This window comes from Corvus cornix, chromosome 19 (genome assembly GCF_000738735.6).
Source record: "Corvus cornix cornix isolate S_Up_H32 chromosome 19, ASM73873v5, whole genome shotgun sequence".
In the NCBI taxonomy this organism is placed as follows: Eukaryota; Metazoa; Chordata; class Aves; order Passeriformes; family Corvidae; genus Corvus; species Corvus cornix.
Genome location: NC_046348.1, coordinates 6,610,233 through 6,632,607, shown reverse-complemented (window position 1 = coordinate 6,632,607; position 22,375 = coordinate 6,610,233). Strand labels below are relative to the sequence as shown.

At 44.3% G+C, this 22,375-nt stretch overlaps 1 protein-coding gene and 1 long non-coding RNA gene across 2 annotated transcripts; one reads left to right on the top strand and one right to left on the bottom strand.

Moving 5' to 3' along the window:
• The first annotated feature begins 1,914 nt into the window (after nt 1–1,914).
• On the top strand, nt 1,915–3,746 carry LOC109144993. The gene is made up of 2 exons (XR_002046090.2): nt 1,915–1,985; nt 2,288–3,746. It is a non-coding gene; the product is annotated as an uncharacterized LOC109144993 (long non-coding RNA).
• Nucleotides 3,747–7,427: 3,681 nt separating this feature from the next.
• SLC13A2 (solute carrier family 13 member 2) lies at nt 7,428–19,804 on the bottom strand. The gene is made up of 12 exons (XM_010402432.4): nt 19,641–19,804; nt 16,497–16,625; nt 16,017–16,153; nt 14,724–14,944; nt 13,682–13,859; nt 13,333–13,455; nt 12,155–12,376; nt 11,952–12,049; nt 11,298–11,419; nt 9,992–10,153; nt 8,971–9,108; nt 7,428–8,244 (listed from the first exon to the last, which is right to left on the bottom strand). The coding sequence occupies exons 1-12, from the start codon at nt 19,740–19,742 to the stop codon at nt 8,113–8,115; spliced, it is 1,764 nt and encodes a 587-aa protein (XP_010400734.1). The 5' UTR covers nt 19,743–19,804; the 3' UTR covers nt 7,428–8,112.
• Between the last annotated feature and the right edge of the window lie 2,571 nt (nt 19,805–22,375).

Sequence of the window (22,375 nt, the reverse complement as noted above, 5' to 3'; positions counted from 1 at the left end):
TCCTAAATACCCCTTTCCTGATGAAGACCTGGGCTCCTAAACATAGAGACTTGACTTTCTCTGCTCCGTGGGGTTGCATGCAGTCAGATTAAAGAAATAAAAATGATATAAATACTCTGTGCTAGTGCAATACCATAATATCCCTCTCGAGCAGCCCAGTCCAGTTCCACCCATTGCTACCTGTACAGAGCAGTTTCTAAAACTCTGAGTGACCTGATCCAGTGAAAGGTGTCCCTGCCCATGGCGGGGTGTTGGGATGAGATGGTTTTTGATGGTTTTAGCCCCAAACTCTCCATGATTCCATGATAAATGATGTCTTTCATGCCTTTTGCACTGTAATACACAGTTTCACATTGATTATCCAGTAATCCTGCATGATTTTATGTCACGCTTTTACCAAAGAGAAGAAGTGAATTCAATAGCAATAGAGACATAAATTTGTTTTATTCACTGATGGTTTCGATAGGCCAGCTGAAGAAAATTAGAAGGGCCAAAGTCCAGCCAGAACTTAACCTGGCCACTGCTGTAAAAGGCAATAAAACTGTTCCTATAAATACATCAGTAACAAAGGAAGAGCGAAGGAGATTCTCCATCCTTTATTGGATGTAGAGGGAAGCACAGTGACAGCAGATGAGGAAGAGGCTGGATCCACCCAAGGATGCTGAGGCAGCTCTTGGAAGTGCTCCCTGAGCCACTGTCCAGCGTTTACCAGCAGCTCTGGCTGACTGGAGCTCGCTGGAAGTCAGCAAATGTCACACCCACCCACACAAAGGATCTGGAGGGGAATCCAGGGAATCGCAGACCTGCCAGCCTGACCTCAGTGCCAGGACAGGCTGTGGAGCAGACCCTCTGGAATGCCATCACGTGGCACGTACGGTGATCATGCGCAGCTGGCACAGGCCCATGAAAGGCAGGTCCTGCCTGACCAACCTGATCTCCTCCTGGGATAGGGTCACCCGCTCAGGGGGTGAGGGAAAGGCTGGGATGGGCCTGCCTGGACTTTGGGAAAGGCTTTGACACCACTTCCCACAGGATTCTCCTGGGGCAACTGGCTGCTCGTGGCTCGGGTGGGTGCACTGGTGGTAAAACACTGGCTGGAGCCCAGGGAACCGTGGTGGATGGAGTCACACTCAGCTGGGCTGGTCACCAGTGGTGCTCCCCAGGCCCGGGACTGGGGCCAGTCCTGCTTAATGTCTTCATCAATGGTCAGGCTGAAGGGTTGGGTGCAGCCTCAGGAAGATTGGATCTCAGGAAAAATGTCTTCACCGAAAGGGCCATCGGTGGTGGAGTCCCCATTCCCGGGGGATTTAACAGATGTGTTGATGTGGCACTTGGGGATGTGGGTTAGTGGTGGCTCTGGCAGTGCTGGGCTAACGGTTGGGCTTGGTGATCCTAAAGGTCTTTGCCAACCTAAACAATTCCATGATTCCATGGTTGGTGCCACTTAACCAGCGTTGCAGTAGGAGCTACCCTGTTGTTACTCACGTGGCTGCTGTCTTAACAAACATAAAGCAACTTCTTCTGTTGTTCTCATGGTAAAAAGAAATTTATTCTGATAAAAACATGAATTTATTCTTTTAATATATACCCCTCTTTTCTTCTCCATTTGCCTGGCAATATCAAACAATCATATTCAGTAAAACCAGACACACAAATTTGCTGCAATTAATGCAAATGGATTTTACTGAATTGTACTTTAGTCTGAGGAGTTAAAGAGGTGGGACACTCCTCAGCTCTGTCCCCTACCCTGATGCATCATTGTGACAGGACAAGTTTCCTTAATGCCGTATTTTTGCCCCATAAAAATGGGACATAAACTAGCAGCACCAAAAAATTAGGTACATCCTGTAAGAAAAATGAATCGATAGAATAATTTAGGACAAAATTGAGTGGTTTTTGTCTTTCTGTGACTTGCAGGAACTGCAGCTGTGCTAGGATGGGTTCAGGATTTGGCTGACTTGTGTCTGCACCCACCAGGGCTCCAGGTAGGAGCGGATCTTGCTGGAGCAGGGAGCATGGGCATGTTTTGGAGTCATTCCCTGCAGGGGCTGTTCAGCAGGTACAGGAGGCCAACAGTGGCACTGAGTCAAAATAGTGGCTGGAAAGATATTACAGAGCTGACTGCACCTGGTGCAGAGGAAAATGAAGCTGTCAGTCCCCTCCCCTTTCCCCATCACTTGTCTCATATTTCTGAGATACAGGTGTGTGGTTACTGTGTAAACAGAGCAAAGATTGTTCTTCTAGGCTAATAAGCTGCATGTTTTGGTTTGGTTTTTGTTCCTTACAGAACCTCTGCCAAAATACAGAAGCTTTACAGTGTGAACTCCTGCACTTCCACAACCCCTGTGCTCACTTGGGAGAAAGGCTTTGGTTTCGGGAGCCAGGATTCAGTCAGAGCCTGCCCCTCCGGCAGCTCTACTTCAGCCTTTTTTGGAATATGTTTCAGGAATTTATTTCTGTCTTGTCCATGCACCATGTAATCCATCTTAAATTAACAGGTAAAGCATGAGCATGAAATTGGTGCTTGTTTTCACTGTGCCATTCACCGATCTACTGTGACTATCCAGGTAGCTCTGGCTGTGATCATTGGTTTTTGTCAATAACTGGGGGAAAAAACCTGCCCTGTCTTCACTCTAAAAGTCATCAGAGCCAATTCTGATGATGTTGCTGTCTGCCACGGAGCCTGGGTGATAAAAACATAACACTAAAGGCATTACAAAGGTTATTTTGGATTATTTCCATAGAATCTTGTGAGACTGCTGCTCCTCCCAGTGCCACAACACCGCTTGCTGAGGTCTGGGGAGAAAAGCAAAAGCACAGGTGTGAGGAAGCTGCCATTGTACAACTGTGTAATCTGTGATGCAGACAAGTGATTTATGATTGCACATTCCATGTAGCAGGAATGACATTGCCAGAGGTAAGAACAAGGAGGAAAATTCAGGCTCCCTTCGGGTGACAGACGAGTCAAAAATAAAGAGGATCCATTTTCAGCTTTCTGGCAAGTCTCATCAGGAGAGTCCTAGAGCAAAAAAGGGAAATGGGGCTTTCCTTTTGCAGTCACCCAACTGCCCCAGACTAACCAGTACTCACTAAGGTCCCCTCGAGAGGCAACTGGGAGAACTGGTGCCATTCCAGCTAACTGGAACACTGCACACACCTTGTTTGTCTCACATTGTGAAATTCCATATTAATGTACAGCATTTTCATGGACAACTCTGACCACTTCTCTCTGGGCTTGATGGAGGGAAATGAGGATCAGCAGAATTACTGAAATTGGGTGTCCACCCCCTTCCAAAGAATGGAGAGCCCTTAGTCCCAAGGGCAGGTGTGGGGAAAAGTTGAAATTGCTCTGCTTCTCATGGACTGGACAGGGATCAAGGGAAAGTGAGGAAATTCCTGGAGTGCTGCTTAGCTGGGCAGGACCTGAAGTTGTCTGAATGGCATAGATTGGAAGCAGAATAACTTTCTGATGGTTTAATTGATTCTAGTTAGTATTTCAAGTGCAGTGGCAGCTAAAAGTAATTGTGATTAATTGTTAGATTGCAAATAGCTCACACAGGCATCCAACATCCGAGCCTTGAAGCAGTTGAATCTGGTCTCATTCATAACAATATATAAGTGTTGAACACTTGAATTAACCATTCTGTTCCTCCTCTATTTTCAAGTTAGTTTGTACTTTGTTGGTTTGGTTTGGTTTTTTTTTTTTCCTTTTAGACAATTTAAATAAATTTTATCAACTTTTTTGACTCTGCTGTCCTGCTTTTGAAAAGTGTTCCATTCCTTAGCTGTTTAAGGGAGTTTTCCAAGGAAAAGCAACATCAGACCAGGTGCTTGACCTGGATTTGGGGACCCTGGGCAGTGTCTGCAGCCAGGAGCTGGCACGTGGGGAGGGAACCCACACCTCCTGGATGGCACCTGGATGGTTTCGGTGTGTTAATATGATTAAAGGATAAATAAGACTAAATGTTTCCTTAATAGGAGAAAATACCCAGCATTGACAGTAGTGATTAAGTTCTATTAAACAGTTGTTAGTTTGGACACCAGGTGATTAGTACATTCAAACCACTTCATTTCCAGACTTTGGCACCTTGGTCATTACTAACTCAAGCCATAAAGTTCAGTGAATCAAGTTGTAAATAGTTTTATTGGTCCCATGTTGGAAAAAAAAATAAAAATTGAGGGTTGTGAAATTCCTGGATGATTTCAAGTTATGCATTTCTTAAGTCCTCGTGTTTCTGCTTTCTGTTCTTTAGTTATTCGTCATTGCACAGGGTTTAAACTCTGCTTCTGCCTTTGCAAGCACTTAATCCAATGTGCTAATTGAGAGCAGAGAGTTGTATTCCTAAAATAAAATAAACCAAATGGAGAGAGGGTTGGAGATGCTGCCAACAATGCCATCGTTATCCAGGGGAGGAATTTCCTCAAGGACACAAGTGGAACTGATTTTACAGCTCCTGGAGAAAGGTCCATAGTTACCTACACACTGCTAATTATTGAATAAAACACAGACCCTTATGTTGCTGTTGGTTTGCTGAGAATAATTTTGAGAATTATTTCGTGTCCATTTTATGATAAGGTGTCCTTCCAGGTAGATTTTATTTATTTATTTGTATTTTAAATGAAAGTTTAGGAATTGAGTTGTAAGGCCTGGACATATTTCAAGATGTCAGTGCTGTACAAGAAGGTTCATTGTAATACCTCTTAAGTGACTGGGAGCAAATTTTTGGTTTCTCCAAACCAATTTGAGGATTAGAAAGATGTGCTGGCTTCATCCTGGTTTAGCTTTCAAATTGCCATGTGTCCTGTTACGTCTGTTTATGATTTCAGTGACCCTTGCATCACTCCCATGCCACTTTACAAATTGCTGCCGAGGTGTTTATGGCGAGGTGCCTTTCCCAAATGTAAGCGATTTTCAGGAGCCTGCCCAGAAATCATCAGCTTTTACGGTGTGGTCACAGAAATGTGTGTGTTTACCAGGGTAAGGCCTCCTTTTTACCTTGGCAGTACATGTGGGTGCCTGCAGAAGCTCTGTGTGTGTGCTCGTGTGCCTGGGCAAGGCAAGGCAGGACAGCTCTGTAACTCCAGGGAGAATGGAGGAGGTGACTCCGAGTCACCCACTTACTCACTGGCACACACTGTGGGAAACCTGTATTTTGTGGTTTTGCTGAGTGCTTTTTAGGCCAAGGCAGGCAAAAAGGCAGAAGTCCCCTCCTCATTACCGAATTTATCACTTATGGAAAGCAACCTTAGTGTCAGCTCTGAGACCAGGAGCTGCATTGGGAATCACAGCTAAGCACAGCAGGTGCTGAGCTGGCAGTTTCGCAGCAGATTGTGAAATTTGATCACACAATGGGAAATAGAGCCACTCCTTGAGGGCAATATCTGGAAACATAATGGGGAACCACCCTTCAAAGGTGATCCGGGTAATAATGGGGCTTAGAAACACTTTCTACCTGCTTTGCTTAGAAAATTATGAAAATTTTTAATAGTGTTACTGGTCTTTTCACAAGCACTCTATATTTAGCTGTACCTTGACTGGTCCTGAGCTCTGACACACCCAAGGCAATAAACTGCCCAGTGCCACCATCACTGCAAGGTGGAAACTGGTAATGGAATTCTCAGTTCTCTTTGTGTCCTGGTGTCTCTTTTCTCTTCTCTTCTCTTCTCTTCTCTTCTCTTCTCTTCTCTTCTCTTCTCTTCTCTTCTCTTCTCTTCTCTTCTCTTCTCTTCTCTTCTCTTCTCTTCTCTTCTCTTCTCTTCTCTTCTCTTCTCTTCTCTTCTCTTCCTCTTCTCTTCTCTTCTCTTCTCTTCTCCTCTCCTCTCCTCTCCTCTCCTCTCCTCTCCTCTCCTCTCCTCTCCTCTCCTCTCCTCTCCTCTCCTCTCCTCTCCTCCAGCTTTTCACCCCTATTTTTTTCTGGAATTTGGGCATTTTTAAACCCTCTGAGTAACTTGCACTGCAGATATTCCCTGGTAAATCTCTGTGTACTCACCCACGTTAATGAACACGGAACACCCAGCATTAATGCATTGGCCCCATGACACTCTGTGCTACTTGATGTCTCCCTCCTTTCTTCTTGAGATTGGCATAAAGATTGCACCTGTGCTCCTGCAGGTACTTTAGGCACACCACAGCCTCTGAATAATGTAGACTAATAGAAAAGACTTCAAAGAACCATAACACAGTTTTAAAAGGGCTGGAAGGAGAGGCCGACGGGAAATGTTATAAGAATTCCACCTTTCCTGCTTAGCTAAGCAGTAATTTAGAAGGACATGTAAAGTCTGTGCGAGTATTTCAAAGAAAACAAAAAGCAAACAAAAGCAGAGCACACTGCCCTGATGCTGGAGACAAAGGGAGGGAGGAGGGAGAGGCTCACAGCAAATCATCTGCTCCGGTTTGTCATTTTTAGGTCCTCAGACACAGGGTGAGCAGGGTAATGAAAATACTTAGAGAGATTTGGGTGTTATTTGAGAGAGGTGAACGCAAAGGGAAAGGAGAGTGGTTTAGCAGTGGCCTGAGCAAGTCATTATGTGATGGAAATCAGTTACCCAGGAGCTCATAGCAACAGAGAATAAATGCCTTTCCTTCTGGAGCTGTGGATATTCTGCTGGATCTCTATCTCACATCAAATTAAAACTCTGTCAAAGCCACTGGAGAGTTAATACCAGGCTGTTCTTTCCAAGACAGTGATTTCCACAGCCAGTGGAACTGTCTGTGCTGAGGAATCAATAAGTAGCAGACACTAGAACTGTCTGGATATTTGGAACTGGAAAGAAACTGCTGCAAGTCAGTGAATTCTGACATTTTATGAGTCAAAATTGCACTGCACACTGTCCTTGTCTCCTAATAATTAGGGTAGAGAAAGGAGGGAGATTTTGAAGAGAACGTCCTATTTCAGAATGAAATTCCCTCATTTTCACTCTCATGGAACCAGTATGGAGATCCCACCAGAGTGGGATTCCAGGACTGCACTTTGTGCAAAGTTAAGGCAGGTAACCACAGAACAAAGGTTTCAGAGCAAACTCCAGGGGCACACAGTGAGTAACTGCTCTGTCTGAACCCAACCTCATTTATGGCACTGAGGGATTGGTTTGGAAAAGTGCCTTTGGATAATCCTTTGTCAGTTTGGTCGTCAGGAATTTATCTGCTCCTGAAAGTCAGCTGCAGCAGAATAGGGATTAGATATGTAACAGGATTACATAACAGGCTTTCTAAAGGGGAAATCTTGGGTTGGACATCCCAAGAAAATTGGACTCGACAGTAATAACAACATAATTACTACTTTAAAGATAAGAGAAAATCAACTATGCTGATTTCTCTGATTATTTCAAGATATTATATGTGAGCACGTGGACAAGCAGTTGATACAAGGAAAATAGAAGCAGTGATCTACAATAAAAAAATAAACTCCAGAACACAGGGGTACATTACAAAAAAAAAATCTTTGATTCAATCATATATATATATTTTAGGACACAGAAATTCTCTCCTTCTCAAGGAAAAGTCTTATTATGACCTTGCAGGCTGTAATCTGACATAAATAACAACAGGGCAGATGTTCTGGGAGAAAAAGAATCTTCTGCATTCCTCACAAGGGGACTGCAAATAAATACATTTCAAAACAGGATGGGCTGACAGTGACTTTTCTGTAATCACCCAACACACACCTCGCTGTCAGTGCCCACAGAGTATATAACAATCATGTACACCTCGAACTTATACACATACACGGGTGGAGAGTGGTGACAGCACAGATCTGTGTGTGAAATCAGCAACTCAGAGTCTCTCTCCTTCTTTTTGTGTAGTCACACACCTCCCTTCTTTTCTTGCTGCAGATTTCAGACTCACTGGAAAAGCACTGGGAGAAAACACCCCTGAAGAAGCAGAAAATCTAAAGGTGGGAGGGCTGGAGAGCCAAAAGTCACCTCGTCCTCCTGGTGGGGTGACAAAAGTGCTGCCTGAACAGCACCTGGGCAATTTTATTGCTGTCATCAATGGGATGATTTTGCTTGTCCTTTTCCAGGCTTTTCTCTTAACCCCTGCCTCTGTGGGTGATAGCCCTGCTCTCCTTGCAGCTCTGACAGGAACAGTCTGGGTTCTGTCTCCTCCCCACGTTACAGGCAGGTCCCTGTCTTGTTTGCCCACGATGGGAATGTATGCAGTTGGAACAAGGATGAAGCCCAGGTGTTGATGGCAAGAGTTATCGTCAGAACTCCCAGAATGTTGAGTACAAACCCAGCTTTGGCCTAGAATTATAAAAGAGAAGCGTTGTTAGCACTGCTGAGCACTTTTTGCCTTCCTTGCTGGTTAGGGTTGTTTGTATGGTTTGATTTTCTCTTTGGCCTTTTTTCACAACTCCACCAAATTTGATTTAAGTTGGTTTTCTTCACAAGTATAATTTGTATAAAGGGAAAGGTTTCCATTGGATAAAACTCTTAAAACTAGAAATCCTGAAATCCTTTCAATCCACTTCTCTTCTGACCTGGTATTTCTCTCTAATGTTACTTTGCGTTTCTTCTTGGATCAATTTTAAGTTAGAAAAGTTATCAAGAGACATGGCACTGCTGTCCTTGTTTCTTTAGTGATTTCCTGAGGCATCAGGGCACCCAGTGAGATGTGCCAGGCTGCTCCCTGTCCCTGCAGAAGAGCTGCCCAGGTGACAGGGCTCTTTGACACCCTCGTGCTCTATATTTGGGCTTTTCAAGCAGTTTAGACACTGACAGCTGTTATTATAAAATCTTCAAGAGGTCCTGGCTGTTCTTTAAAAGCTCATTAGCAGCTTTGTAAGATTCTCAGAGTGTACCAGAGACAGTGTGACCCTTTATTACTGCACATGTCTTCTTTCCATTTGACAAAAGCCGGGCACACTGACTTTTCCAACGCTCCCCCAAGAGGAGCCAGCTTTAGAAAAAGGAAAGATCAAACCTAGGGGTGAAAATTCTGGAAAGAAAGGGGTTTTTTTTGTTTCTCACCATATCAATAACCCTGAGCTGTCCATAGGAGAAGACAATGGCATTGGGAGGAGTTGCCACGGGGAGCATGAATGCCAGTGATGCAGAGAGTGTGCAGGGCAGCATGACATAGAGAGGGTTGAGGCAAATTGCTTCAGCCTGTGCACGAAAAGAGAGAAGAGATGGTGATTTTGATACCCAAAAATGCACAGAAACCTTTTGGCAGAGAACTGATTCTATTTGTCCATGTCAGAAGCCTCGTCCTTCCCCAGACTCTGCAGCCACTCATATTTTGGTGCTGCTTCAGACACTTCCAGCATCCTTATGCAGCAAATGCAAGAATTGATTTTGTGGTCAGGGCTTTGTGTTGCTCATATATAAATGGATAAATAATTCTTATATTTTACTCTAAACCCTGACTTCATATTGCTTAAGAACAAAATTAAATTATCAGGGGAGGCAGGTGAAGCTCTGAAGGTGAGAGCTTTGGTTTAGGGGTTGGCTGGGGTCTGCAGCTTATGCAAAAAAGATTTTGGAGGAGCTCATTCCAGTTTCTGTCTGGAACCAGCTTTGCAGTTGGCAGAACCCTGTCTCCTCCAGCAACAGGAATCTCCTGTGGAAATGCAGAAGTGTGAATTAGGTCACGCTGTCACCTTCAGAGACTTCTGGAAGGCCAGTGGTGGGGGTGAAATACAGGCATGGAATGTTGCAGGGAAGCAAACGCTGCTGCTGGTGCTGTCTCCATGCAGAACAAATTGGAAAAAACAAGTACAGCTGGCAGTGATTTCATGTTTAGGCCAGAAGGCCAAGTCTAATATGCCAATGAATTTAATCCCTTTGCTTTTCACCAGCAATGATTTCAGAAAGGTCGAACTAGGCACGGTGTGTGTCTGTATGTGCACACACCTACCTATATTTTTGTTTTAAGTCTTGTACCCCTGATGGGACACAGGAACCAGTGCTTGGCTTTGTCAGCCAAGTTTTGACAACTGAGGAGCTGAAAACTGTCCTTATAAGAGCATTTTGGAATGCTGGGACTCACCATTGAAGCCAGAATGGGGAGGAAGAGGGTGGTGGTGGCCACGTTGCTGGTGCACTCGGTGAAGGTGGCGATGAGGAGACACAGCAGAAAGGCAATGGCTGGGGGAGGAATGGTCTCCAGAGGGGTCAGTTTGGTGCCCAACCACTCAGACAGACCAGATTCCTGCAACAGAGCAAAGAAGGATGCCAGATTGGAGGGGAGAGAGCCACACCACTGTCCCAACCCTCCCTTCTCAGAGCCGTGCTCCTGCAAACTGCTGTCTGCAGAAAAGCAGAGCCAGTGCTCACAGGCAGGATTGTTCAGTAGGTTAAATAAAAACAAGCATTATTTCCCTTCCAAGGAACTGTAAAGGAGGAGATACTGCATTTATAGTGATTAACAGCAAATAATTATTTCTCTGTTCAGATCATTACTTGTACATGATCAGTATTTGAGGTGCTTTTTTTAATGTAAGCAAAGATAACTTGAATTAATTTCCTAAAATGTTTTTATATGTATCTTATCAGATGCTCTAGTGATTTAATGTCATTTCATCACATTGCCTGGGATCTTGATAACTGTCTGAAGCTTTTCACACCCTTCCTCCTTGTCAGTCACTGGGAAGCAGCAGCATCCTCCCTGTCATTCTGGGCTTTCTGCAGCAGCTTTTATGCATTTGATGATTTATTCTAGAATAAATTAAAGTGATTTCTTAAATATTTCCTTTTCCAAACATGTACTTTTACATTTTAATTTTGATCTTTGAATTCTAAACTAGTATTTCCAGGCACTTGAAGCCTTTTAGAATTTCTTTATTGTCTATAGATTTAATAAATGGATTGTCTGTTCCATCACTTAAATCATTACTGAAAAATAACGTGTAGCACTGGGCTCCTGGCAGATTCCTGCAGATGTTTTTTACCTCTAGCAAGCTCTACATTTCTCTTCTAATAGTTTAAATTAAATCCTATTTCTGTAAATCCTTGCTTTGAAATACTTTGGAGACCCCTCCTGGGTACATTATCTCCTCATGCTGGCCACATCAATTACATTTTATTTAAAAGAACCTTCAGTGTGTAGGGGCAGTTTCTTAATCAGCCCCTTTTCCAGAAACACGGTTAATTGTGCTGCCCTGAGTGGCGGTGCCATCCCATTGCACCGGGAACTGATCCCAGGACTTCAAGGATGGTCCCACCGCCAGGAGCTGGGGAAAGCAGCATTTGATGCTCCCAGTGTGCCCTCTGGTGTCCTGGGACAGCACCAAGAGCGAGATGGAAAAGAAACCACCCAGGAAAACACGAATCCCAGGTGAGCCGAGGAATGTTACCTCACTGCCTTTGGCCAAGGCAAAGCCACCTCCCAGCAGGAACACGATGTTCCATGGCATCTTCTCCTGAACGAGTTTCCAGTCCAGGAGGGGTGGAGGTGCCCGGAACTTTGCCCTGGCCCCTGGAACTCAAAAGAGATTTTGTGAAGGGAGAACTCCTTGGTGGGAGGTGAGTTAAGTCTGAGCATCAGGAATCCCTTCTGCCAGCACACTCTGGAATTGCCTCCCGAAGCAAATGCCGGGAGAACCATCAACAAAGGTTTTAAAACTTGACTTGCAAAAGCTCTAATGAATGATCTGTAGCTGCTCCAAGAAGCACAGGAGGAGGCAGGGAAGGGTGACTTAAAGGTGTGTGGCAACAACTCTGTGTGTTTCTGTTGAGTCATGTATTCCATCCTGAAGATTCCCGCCTCGGAATCCTTTACACGTGTATAACAGGGGTGGGAACACTCCTGGGATAAGGGCTTCCTACTTAGTGAAATTATGAGAAACAGAGAATTTTATGGGATATGTGCCTTGCCTAACCTGAATCACACAGCTGGAAGAGCAGTTTGAATTGTTATTTAATATTTGAAATTTCCTTTGTAAACCCAAAATGTAAAATTTCCCACATACCTATACTGACAGTCGATCTTTGGTGCTTCAGTAACTCACCTGTTTGCTCTTCCTCTCTGCCCTGGTTGGAAAAGTCAGAAGGGAGGATGAAGAGCAAAATTGAAACGAAGAGGGCAACTGTAGCATCAGTGACATAGCTGCAAGAGACCAGTCAGATGTTTAGTCAGCTGCGTTTTCAGCTGGATAAAATCCAGCCTTATTTCATTTTTATTCCAAGTGAGGAGGAGGAGGAGTGGCACTACCTTGTATCATCTTTGTTGAAGAGAACTGTTGCCCAGCCTGGGAAGAACCCAGGCTCTCTTGTAAACCACAGCACCACCAGGAGAACGAAGAGGATCAAAACTTGTATTTCTGCAAATTTCATTTTGCCCAGTTTTTTGCTCTCTTCCTTTATGATTTTATAGGCCTGTTTCTCCTTAGCCTTGGCGGCAGGACTGGCACCACAACCAAAATTCTTCTTAAAACTGGAAGAAAATGGATGAGAAATATCAGGGAATTTTACCAGGTATCCTCAGAGTTAAGAATCCAAATTTTATACTCAATCATAATGTCTTTATATGCATTTATATATGAATATTGAAATTAAATATCTTATAATTGGCAACCATGGCGAGTACTAACTGCATGTCTTGACAAAAAAAGCTTCCTGCCCCTAAAAGCTCCTGAGTTAAACATAAAGAAGTGAGTTATCTGTGCACATGAGGGAAAAAATTACAGAATCACAGAATGGCTTTTGTTGGAAGAGACCTTAAATTCCATCTCATTCCAACTCCTGCCATGGGCAGGGACACCTTCCTCTAGACCAGGACAATGTTAATGTGATTGACAAGGCTGCTTGATCACTAGGAAGTAAAGAGTTGCCAAGCTTTTTAAAACGACAGAAAATGAGAATTTTAAGGTGGATTTTGAAGATCAAAGTACCATTTCAGGTGTTACAGCACTCTTTCCATGTAAAATAAGGGAAGTTGGGGTAATACAAACATGATAGGCTGCGTATTAAGCAGGCAGGCAACGCAGGCTGGTTGTGTGGGGTGATCTGCACCAGAACTAGCACAGAACTAATCCTCTAGGTCTGAAGCAACCCTGGTCACAAAGGCATTTACCAGCTCTCTGTAGAAATCAGTTTCCTCATTTGGAGCACAGCCATCTCTTAGGACATGACAGCAATGCTGCAGAACAGGTCAAACGCACTCAGAGCTTCCTATTCTCATCTACAGAGTACATTGAGCTGGGATTTGATCAGATTCCTCGAAGAAAAACTTGCAGAATTTGAACAGAGTGTGCTGCTCTGGTCTCTGTTGTGTGTGAGGACTTTGTCACCTGCTGTGTGATTTTTCTCATCAGTAAAAGGGTCACTTGTGCTAAACGAGTCCTTGATTCCAGCCCATCAGCTGGATTGCAGGGGCTCAGGGGTACTCACTCGAAGCCCAAGTACAGGATCTGCAGCCAAATCCACGCCAGAATCAGCAGCACCACCATGGTGGGGAAGGCGAAGGAGAACCAGGAGGCAAAGTTGATGATGCCACCATTGCCAGGATAAATGCTGGAAAATGCAGGTGGCTGTTAGCATCCAAAATTCCACATTCTCTTCTGTCCTTCATTAATGAGTCGGAAAAGGGGAGGTTCTGTGGGGCCCATTAAGGAAGAGAAGCTCCCTTCCGAGGAAAGGGACCAAACTGACTTTTTCCTTCTCTGTGCTGCCTGGGAGTCAGCTGTAGCAGAGTGATGCAGTTTGGTGGGTGTGTGATCCCACATTCAGCCAGACTTACTCATTAATTTGTCCCTGCAGCACCAGATTTGGTGTTGTCCCAGTCAGAGTGGCGATCCCTCCAATGCTGGATGAGTAACAAATACAGAGCGACATTCCCTTGGAGAGTTTCAGGTGTTTCTCCTCAAGCACTTCATTTCTCTTTCTCTCTTCCTCAACTGTCAGGACATGAGAATTACCTAGATCCCAAGGAACAAAAGAGATGCAGGAGCTATATTGGACAGGAAAAGGCCTTGGGCCTGCATAATTCCATTATTTCAAGGCTAGGACGCAATGGATTCAGAGCTGAAGGAACCAAACTTCCTCATTTTAAGGCTGGCACTGTTAATTCTTTGACCTTCTGCCCATTTTCACTGGTTGTCTTGACACAGAGCAGTTTTTCAGAGGAGAATTTGAAATGTGTGACCAAGTTTGAACCTACTGCTGGCACTTCCTGGTGAGCCAGGGCAATGTCTGAACTGCACGTGGAGGGGAGTGAGGCAAGAATTCAGGGAATTCTAACAGAGCTGGAGGAGCTGGGCTGAAGCAAACTTGTCTGCTGGCACTAAGATTTATGTCCAGAAAGCCTGGAATCACCTCAAAGATGGGGAGAGGGCAAGACAGCTAGTAAAGAGCTATTGTTCCTTGATTGTGTACCTTTGGATTAGAAAGATCATTTTAATCCCTAACTTTCTGGCTGGAAATAGGCCGGAAATTTTGCCTTGGGAATTCCCTATTATCTGATAAGTTACACAGTAGATAATAATTGAACTAACATAACTATGCAGGGAAATAGCAAGCCTGATGTAAAGGCTTCCCCTAGCGGAGAATTTATACTTTTTGTTGGTTTATTGAGTAGTTGTAACCTCTTTGTATTTTTGATTTAGCTTCAGCCAAGTCAGTAGCTCATTGTGGTTTTGTCTTGTTCACAGAAGAGCTTTGTGGTGGTCAGGATGTTTCAGGGGCAGTCTCCTTCCAGAATTTACTAGGAACTCTTACGCCAGAAGAAAGCACCAGGTCATCCTCCACCACCCTGAAGAGAAAACCACCCACAACCCTTTCACCTTTTTCCTCTGGTTCCTTGAAGCTGTCAGGTGACTTTTCCTGCAGCTCAAAGGCTTTGTTGGTGTGTTCAGACACTTGGACAGTGGTGCTGGACTCGATTTCTGACTTGTGCAGCTGCTCCATCACTGCCTGCGCTATGGGGACCATCATGGCAGTGGTGGCCGTGTTGCTGATCCACATGGACAGGAAGGCTGTCACGACCATGAAACCCATCAGGAGTCTGGAATGAGAAGGTTTGGAAAAGCTGGACTCAGGAAAATCAGGACTCAGCCCCGCAATGCTCTTTATTTTTGTTACAGAGTCAGCTACAGATGCTGGGTTTGGAAAATGCTCAGCAATCCCCACCCAGCACTTCCTCTCGCCCTGGTCTGCTTGGTGAGGCACCAAGTTAAGATTTAACATTAATTTCTCTTCTTCAACCAATTTTTTTGCATTCTTGCTGTTAGGAAAATGGAAGCTGGTAGCTTGGAGCAAGCAGTTATTACAGTCAGATCCTGCTCATTCGACATCCTTCTGAGGAAGACATTTCTCAATAATACATTAATGCATTATAATACATTTTGAAGAGGAATTGCAAGCTGAATTTGATCCCAAATGGCAATCGGTTTAAGCCATAAGGAAGAAGAACTCTTTCTTTTTTTTCCTCTTATTGTTTGATCCCACCTCTATTATTTAAGATTCTCTTCCCACTCATCTAAAATTCTAATCCTCGTTTCAGTATTACTTTGTTATTTGTCTCAAAATTATTCTTTAGATGAGATGTAGATTATGTATCAGATGAAAAGGGGTTTATCTTGTATGCATTTTTATTCTATTGCTTTGTAATTTCCTTCAGTATTCCCTCTTCTTATGAGCTGAGACAGATTAAACAGGGTGATGCAGCCTGTGCATAGCTTGAAGTTCCAGTCTGGGAAACATTTGTTGTTTTCAAAGCAAACACACCCATATTTTCTCTTCTCTTTGCAATCAGCAGCAGGCAGAATGTCCACGTTTTCTGTGTTCCAGCTGTGGTCTTGCCTGATTGTCCAAAGCTGTGCTCGTGGCCCAGCCTGGCAGCACCCTTCTCTTTCCATCATTGACTCTCTTGTTGCTATTTCCCCACCTAAAGCCCTTTGGAATTCCACAAACAAGGTGTGGAACACCTCAAAGGATCCCCATTTGCAAGGCTTGCTCGGGCATTAACTCGCTTGGGCCATAGGAAAGCATTTGTAGGGAAAGATTTGCAGATTCCCATCAGAGATCTAAAGCCATAAAATCCTTTATCCCACAGCATTTCCAGCACTGTAACTCACAGGGCTGGTCTGACACCAGTGATGAGCAGGACCCTCAGAGCCACTCGCTTGTGCAGGTTCCAGTTCTCGATGGCAATGGCCATCATCAGGCCCCCCAAAAAGAGCATATTGGTGTCCTTCAAGTATTCCCGACAGACCTGCAAGGTGGGAGAAGAGAGAGGGAATAGTCACAAGAGAGAGGGCATTTTCTGAGGGAGGTTATTCCAAAGGCATGAGCAGGGAGTAACTCTGGGTTGCATCTGAATTTGCTTGGATTTCAGATTAGCAGCTCCACCCAGAGCTCACTCTGGGCTCGTGCAAGTTCTAGTCCATGGAGGAGACAGAGAATAATTACAACAATAAAAATTAAGTTAAAATGAAATAATAATACTATCAACAATATAAATATAATGATGGTGATGATGACAATTATATAAATCTGGGGAATAACCCCAGAATAAAAGAAGATGATGGAGTAATACATGGAGCAAGATCTCTTACTGTTGTTGAATCCATGATATTCATTACTGGGAACAGCAGGATGGGCAGGAGAGCTGTGACAGCCAAAGGCAGGGCTTCTGTGCACCAGAAAAGTGCCATCACTATGATCACGTAGCCACATTCTGCCTCCTGCCATGGGAAGGGGACAGGCAATCAGAACATGCTGAACATCGAACCCGGGCCTCCTCCAGAAGCCAAGGCCTCATAATCACATTCATTGCCTGATAAAGGGATTAGAGAAAAGGTTATTTCCTGTGCTTCTCTCCCATCTAGGCTCTGACCTATGCAGATCCTAATCAAACGACAAACTGTGCAGCAATCTCATCAGAACTCTGAGGAGAGCATGAGACGTTCAGCGGGGGCAAAAATAGTACATGAGGAAAAGAAACATGGATGACTTTGGACTTTCCATGATAAGGGATTGGCAAGTACTGCACAGGCTTCTCGATTGTGCTGATGGTGTTACATTCTGTATTTATGTCCTTGAGTTGTACAATTAGTTACTGATCTAGTCAGGGCATCTCCACCTGTTTCCGCACGGGCTTCAGGTCATGGCCCAGGTGAACCACAGCTAATTTCAACTCCTTGTACTGTAAATACTTTTATAACTTTTCACTGGATTTTTAGCTTAGTAGAGACTTTGAAAGGCTCACTGGAAGGCTGGTCACAGATCATTTCAGCTTCCATTGACTTTGTCTTGTTTGTTTGGGGAAAGTGAGATCCCCTATTTCATGTCACTCTTTTTCTGAGAAAACATTGATTCAGTTCTGCTTTGGACAACCACTCCGAATTTCATGTAAAAATGTTTAAGTCAGTCCCTGTATACTGAAAAGATTCAAAATTACTTCTCACAACAGTGGCATTTGGTTGGGCTGAGGAAGACAGCAAGAAGAAGTAAAATTGGAGGTTTTGGTGTCTTGCTCATTTTGGAACTTGCTCAATAATGGGAGACACCAAATCCAAAGGAAGAAAACCTTGGATAAAGGATGTCCACTAAAATGCACTGGACAGTATGAATGGAACTGTAGTGATGCTTATTGAGGCTGGATTACAGAGGATTAAACCAAGGAACTGGGATAATGGGTGGCAGGATTGAATTTGCGAGGCTTTGGAACACGCTCGGGAATTCTGAATGTGGTGTGGAGGTTACAGAGCTGCTGAAGGGAAAGGATGAGCAGGCAGCTGAGCAGTCTGGAGGAAAGAAGAAGACAGCAATCTTGGTGTGGATTACCAAAGCAGACAGGCTGAAGAAGTAAATCTGAAAGAGATCCCCGAAGATAGGAAAATATTCCTTTTTGAGCCTTATTTTTGAACAAGAGCATTCAGAACCTCTATTATTCATCCCACTGATCACTGAGAGCAATTTGCCATTTTGACAATCCTTCTTCTCCATTTTTATTATTAAAAGACACAGATGGGTGCCTTTTGAGAGACCCTAGCAGAGCTTTGGGATGTATCTCATAGGCCATTGTCTTCCATTGTGCTGTGAACAGGCTCTCAGTAAAAGCTGGAAAAGGGGTTTTCCCAAAGTCAGCCATCCTGTAAGGACATTAGCCTGCCTTTCAGCAAGATTTTTAGCATTGTTTGCTCTCAATTACAATAGCTCAGTGTCCAGTGCTATGTCATTATAGGGCAGGTTAATAGATCAACAGAATAGAAAAAATGTGAAATTCCACCCTGTAGCTGCTGGCTCACACCACTGTGTGCAGAGGCACCAGCTTTTCCTGCTCAGCAGTGGCACAGTGCACAGTTTTAACCCCCAAAAAACCTTCTTAAAGGTTCCCTTAAATCACAAAGGGAAAAATCCAGGACGTTTTCAATTTTTGTCTTGTTGCCAACTGCATAGAAACCAGAGGGAGCAATTTTCAAAGAGGAACTGAACCAAGACTGCCAAATCATTGCACAGGCACCTCCAAGGACTCACTGTATGTAACAATGCCTCCAGCAAATGAGCTTGAACTTGTGGCCTCAGGACAAAAAAAATAAATAATCTCTCTCTGGCTCCTTAGAACTTTCCTGATCCTGATCTCTTTTCACTTCAGTAACTCCTTTGCCTATGGAAAGTTAACTAGCAAAAAAAAGGTATTTTCTTTTTTTTTTTTTCCCCTTCCTAGAGAGCTTTTAAGTAATAATTTAAACTATTTTATTTACATAGTGAGGGAATGAGAGGCCACACCTGAGCAGCTGCCACATCGCAGCTCCAGCCCGTACCACTTGTGCTTGCAACCCAAACTCTGATATCTCAGAAACAGACCTGTGAGGAAGACAGAGCTTTGGGACAGGCAGGGAAGAGTTAGGGAGGTGGAGAATGAAGTTTGGAGAAGGAGTCTTTAAACTGGGAGTCAGTGGGGATTGGGAGGCAGAGACCAGACGAAAGAGTTAGGACTTGGTGTCCAAAGACAAGGGACAGGAGGGGTAGTTTGGGACGATTTCATGGTGCTGGAGCTGTAATAAGAGACCAGAGATCAGATCTTTCTGCATGAAGGGGTTGGGAGTGCAAGAAATGGTGAAGAAGCGGCAGAAGCCTGGTAGTCTGTCAGCTCACAGCTCTCCCTTTAAATGATCAATGTCCCACAAGTACCTGCCCAGATCCTACAGCTCCTTGTAGTCATCTTTTCTTGAAGAAACCCTGAGCCAGGGGTCTTCCAGAACTTGGTGTTTTAAATTTAAAATCCTAGTTTGGGAAGATTCTTACAGAAATATGCTAAACCAAAACTGAAATGTTATTTCCCCCTATGTATCGGAATGTCTTGTCTTCCTAAAAATGCCTCTTCTGAGTGGCAGTGACAACAAGATAAAAAATAAAGTAAGATGTGGACTGGACACTGTTAGAAAATGAAAAGGGGGGTTAAAATGGAGCCTTATAATGTTCAGCATAGAAAGTCCTTTTCTAAATCAGCCAGATGCAAAGCAGGAGTCACAAAATCTGATGTCACTGAGTGTTCTTCTAGAAGATGCAATCACAGATGTTTCTGCTCATCCATCTATGCCCCACTGCTTTTATATTGCCCTAATATGCTCAGGAAAAAAACCCAAGAGATCTCCAAGCAGTAGATGCAGGTGCTCTGAGAAAGAATCTCTTCACCCTTGAAAGGGGCAGCTCTGAGATGTGGAGGCTTTAAATTGAATTTTAAAATTTCTTACCTTGCTGGGCAGAACCAGAGGCAGAGGGAGAAACACGAGGGGGACCAAGATTATGATGAGGTATTTCCTGCAGGCCAGGACCGCCTGCCAGGAGAAAGCCATGGTGCTGGAGCTAGCCCAGTGCTGAACAGCCTGGAATCTGCTGCTTGGAGCCTATATAAACACCAGGCAATATTAACCATTGACCTCAGGAGACTGGGTGTTGTTTTTGGAACTGTAATTGGAGAAAGAAGGAAGAGAACAAAGAAGGGAGGAGACAGCAGAAGAGTGTCAGAGCAGGAACTTTCTCAGGAGAATATTTCAGAAAGGTGATAAGTCCATTAGAGAATTAACTCCTTGTGGGGCAAGTAGGTTTTTGAAAGCATCCTGAAATGACCTACACTTTCAAAAAAGAATGTTAGTGATTTGGTCTCTAATAATGCCCTCTTTGAGTAGGTACCGTTATTCCTCCTATTAAAAAAAAAGAGAAACTGCTCCCTCCAAAACAGGTTGAAAATTATTTCAATTTTCGAAAAATATGGGGGAACACTGAAAACCACATCTACGTCTGTAATGCTCAAATACAGGGCTTAGAAACACCAATGCAAAATGTTATATAAACATCATTGTGTTTCACTGAGACATTCACTTTGGGTAGCAAAAGCCACTGGGCAGAGCTGCTGTCACCAGGTGCCACGTCAAGTCCCCACACAGAAAGGGACTGACAGTCCTTCCCTTGGGTCTTAGTGGATTGGGAAGGACTTGGCTACAGGACATCACTTTGCAGACTTCAGGCTATTTTTTTTCCCCCCACATTTTTGGTCTTGCAGGTTTATAGGCACAGCTTTGGGAACTTGCAGGGTGTATTGGGCAGAAAAAAATTAAGAAGAAAAGGTGCTACAGAGAAATTACCAGTGATTCTTGTCCCAGTTGGAGGAAACTTCCAAAATACAAGCTGTGAATCACTAGATTCTATAAATTTGCAGGAATAGTATTAAACATTTGAAGTCCAAAGGGTACTTCTTGTTAATGCCACATTGAAGGCTTTGTTTGTTAGATCATGCAAGCACACCCCGCAGCTAATGATGATAACATTTCCATTTTATTGGTATAAATCATCTTGGTGCTGTTTATAGCTTACTCAAGAAGAGAGAGATAAAGGGAAGCACAGCCATTAGGTCATCTGATGTCAGCTCCACAAAAAGCTTCTGCTGTTTCTGCCTCTCTTCCCTTTTCTGCTAGGGCTTGTTTTGTCTCAGGAATGTGCTAATGATGGAAAATCAGCTGCCAGATTTGCAAACTGGACTTGGGCATATTGCTCCCAACAAAGAGCATCATGTTGCTTGGTGCCAACCCTGAGCTTTAGCATCTCACCCTTGGTACAAAAAGAATGAGAAAGAGCTTTCAAATTATTTGTATTCCCCCACATCTTGCATCCACTGAATATTTAATTACTGTCTGACAAGGTGCAGTGACAAAAGCAGCCAACTGCAAGGTCATTTTCCTGCTTTTTACTCTTAGGCCCTAAGGTTGCAATGAAAATTTAAAAGAACACCTCGTTTTTACATCTCTGTGCCGCAAAGGTTGGCCTCCAGCTGCAGCCTCATTTATGGAGTGTAAATACCAATGTGGAAGGGTCTCAGCTGAAAAATTGTGCCTGTTCTTTAAAAGTAGCACCTCCACAGACATGGTTTCCACTGTCATGTGAGTCACAACACTTTGAAAGGTGCTAAAAATGAGTTGTGTAAGTGTTTTACTGCAAAATGAATGGTTTCTGTCTTGTCCTGTGACCCATGAGCATTCCCTCAGTGGTGTCAGAGGAGTGATGCCAGTTTACATTAGTTTGGAACTGCTCTAGTTTATATAAACGGGTTAATCTAATACTCTGAATTGTGTGCTTTGGATTTAAAGGACAACTTGGTCTTTGCTTACTGATCTGCTAAAATCAGGCCAAACCTCACAGGAATCAGACAGCACAGCCAAAACCTCCTTTACTAACTGAGTTTGTAAGTTATTTTGTCCTTTATAAAAGGAAGTATTTTCTAATGTGAAGTAATAGAAGTGATCGTATATTGCTAAATACAGTATTTTGCTGATCCTAGTGCAGTTAAAATGTTGATTTTTGTTTTGCTTGGTTTGTTGAGGCTGGAGAACACTGAGGGGAGCCTTCATTGTGTTCTGCAGTTTCCTCATAAGGGGCATTTTAGGGCCGGGGCTGTTTTCTCTTCTCTGGTGACCAGTGACAGGACCCGAGGGAACAACGTGAAGCCATGTCAGGGGGTTTAGGCTGGATATTAGGAAAAGGTTCTTCATCCAGAGGGTGTTTGGGCACTACCACAGCTTCCCAGGACAGTGGTGGAGTCCCCTCCCTGCAGGGATTGTGCCGATGTGGCACTTGGGGACATGGTTCAGCGGTGGCTTTGGCCGTGCTGGGCTAACGTCGGACTCGATGATCTCAGAGGGATTTTCTCACCTCAACAATCACACGATTCTATGCAACAACACCCGCTGAGAGCTGCACCTTTAGCACCGCGCTCGCTGCAGCGCCAGCGCCGAGGGGTCTCGGGAACCCCCGCGGTTCCGCTCCGGGCACCGGGGGGAGCGGAGCCGGTCCCGAGCCGGGCGGAGCCGTGTCGGTCCCGTTCCGGGCGGAGCCGTGTCAATCCCGATCCGGGCGGAGCCGTGTCAATCCCGAGCCGGGCGGAGCCGTGTCAATCCCGAGCCGGGCGGAGCCGAGCCGGTCCCGATCCGGGCGG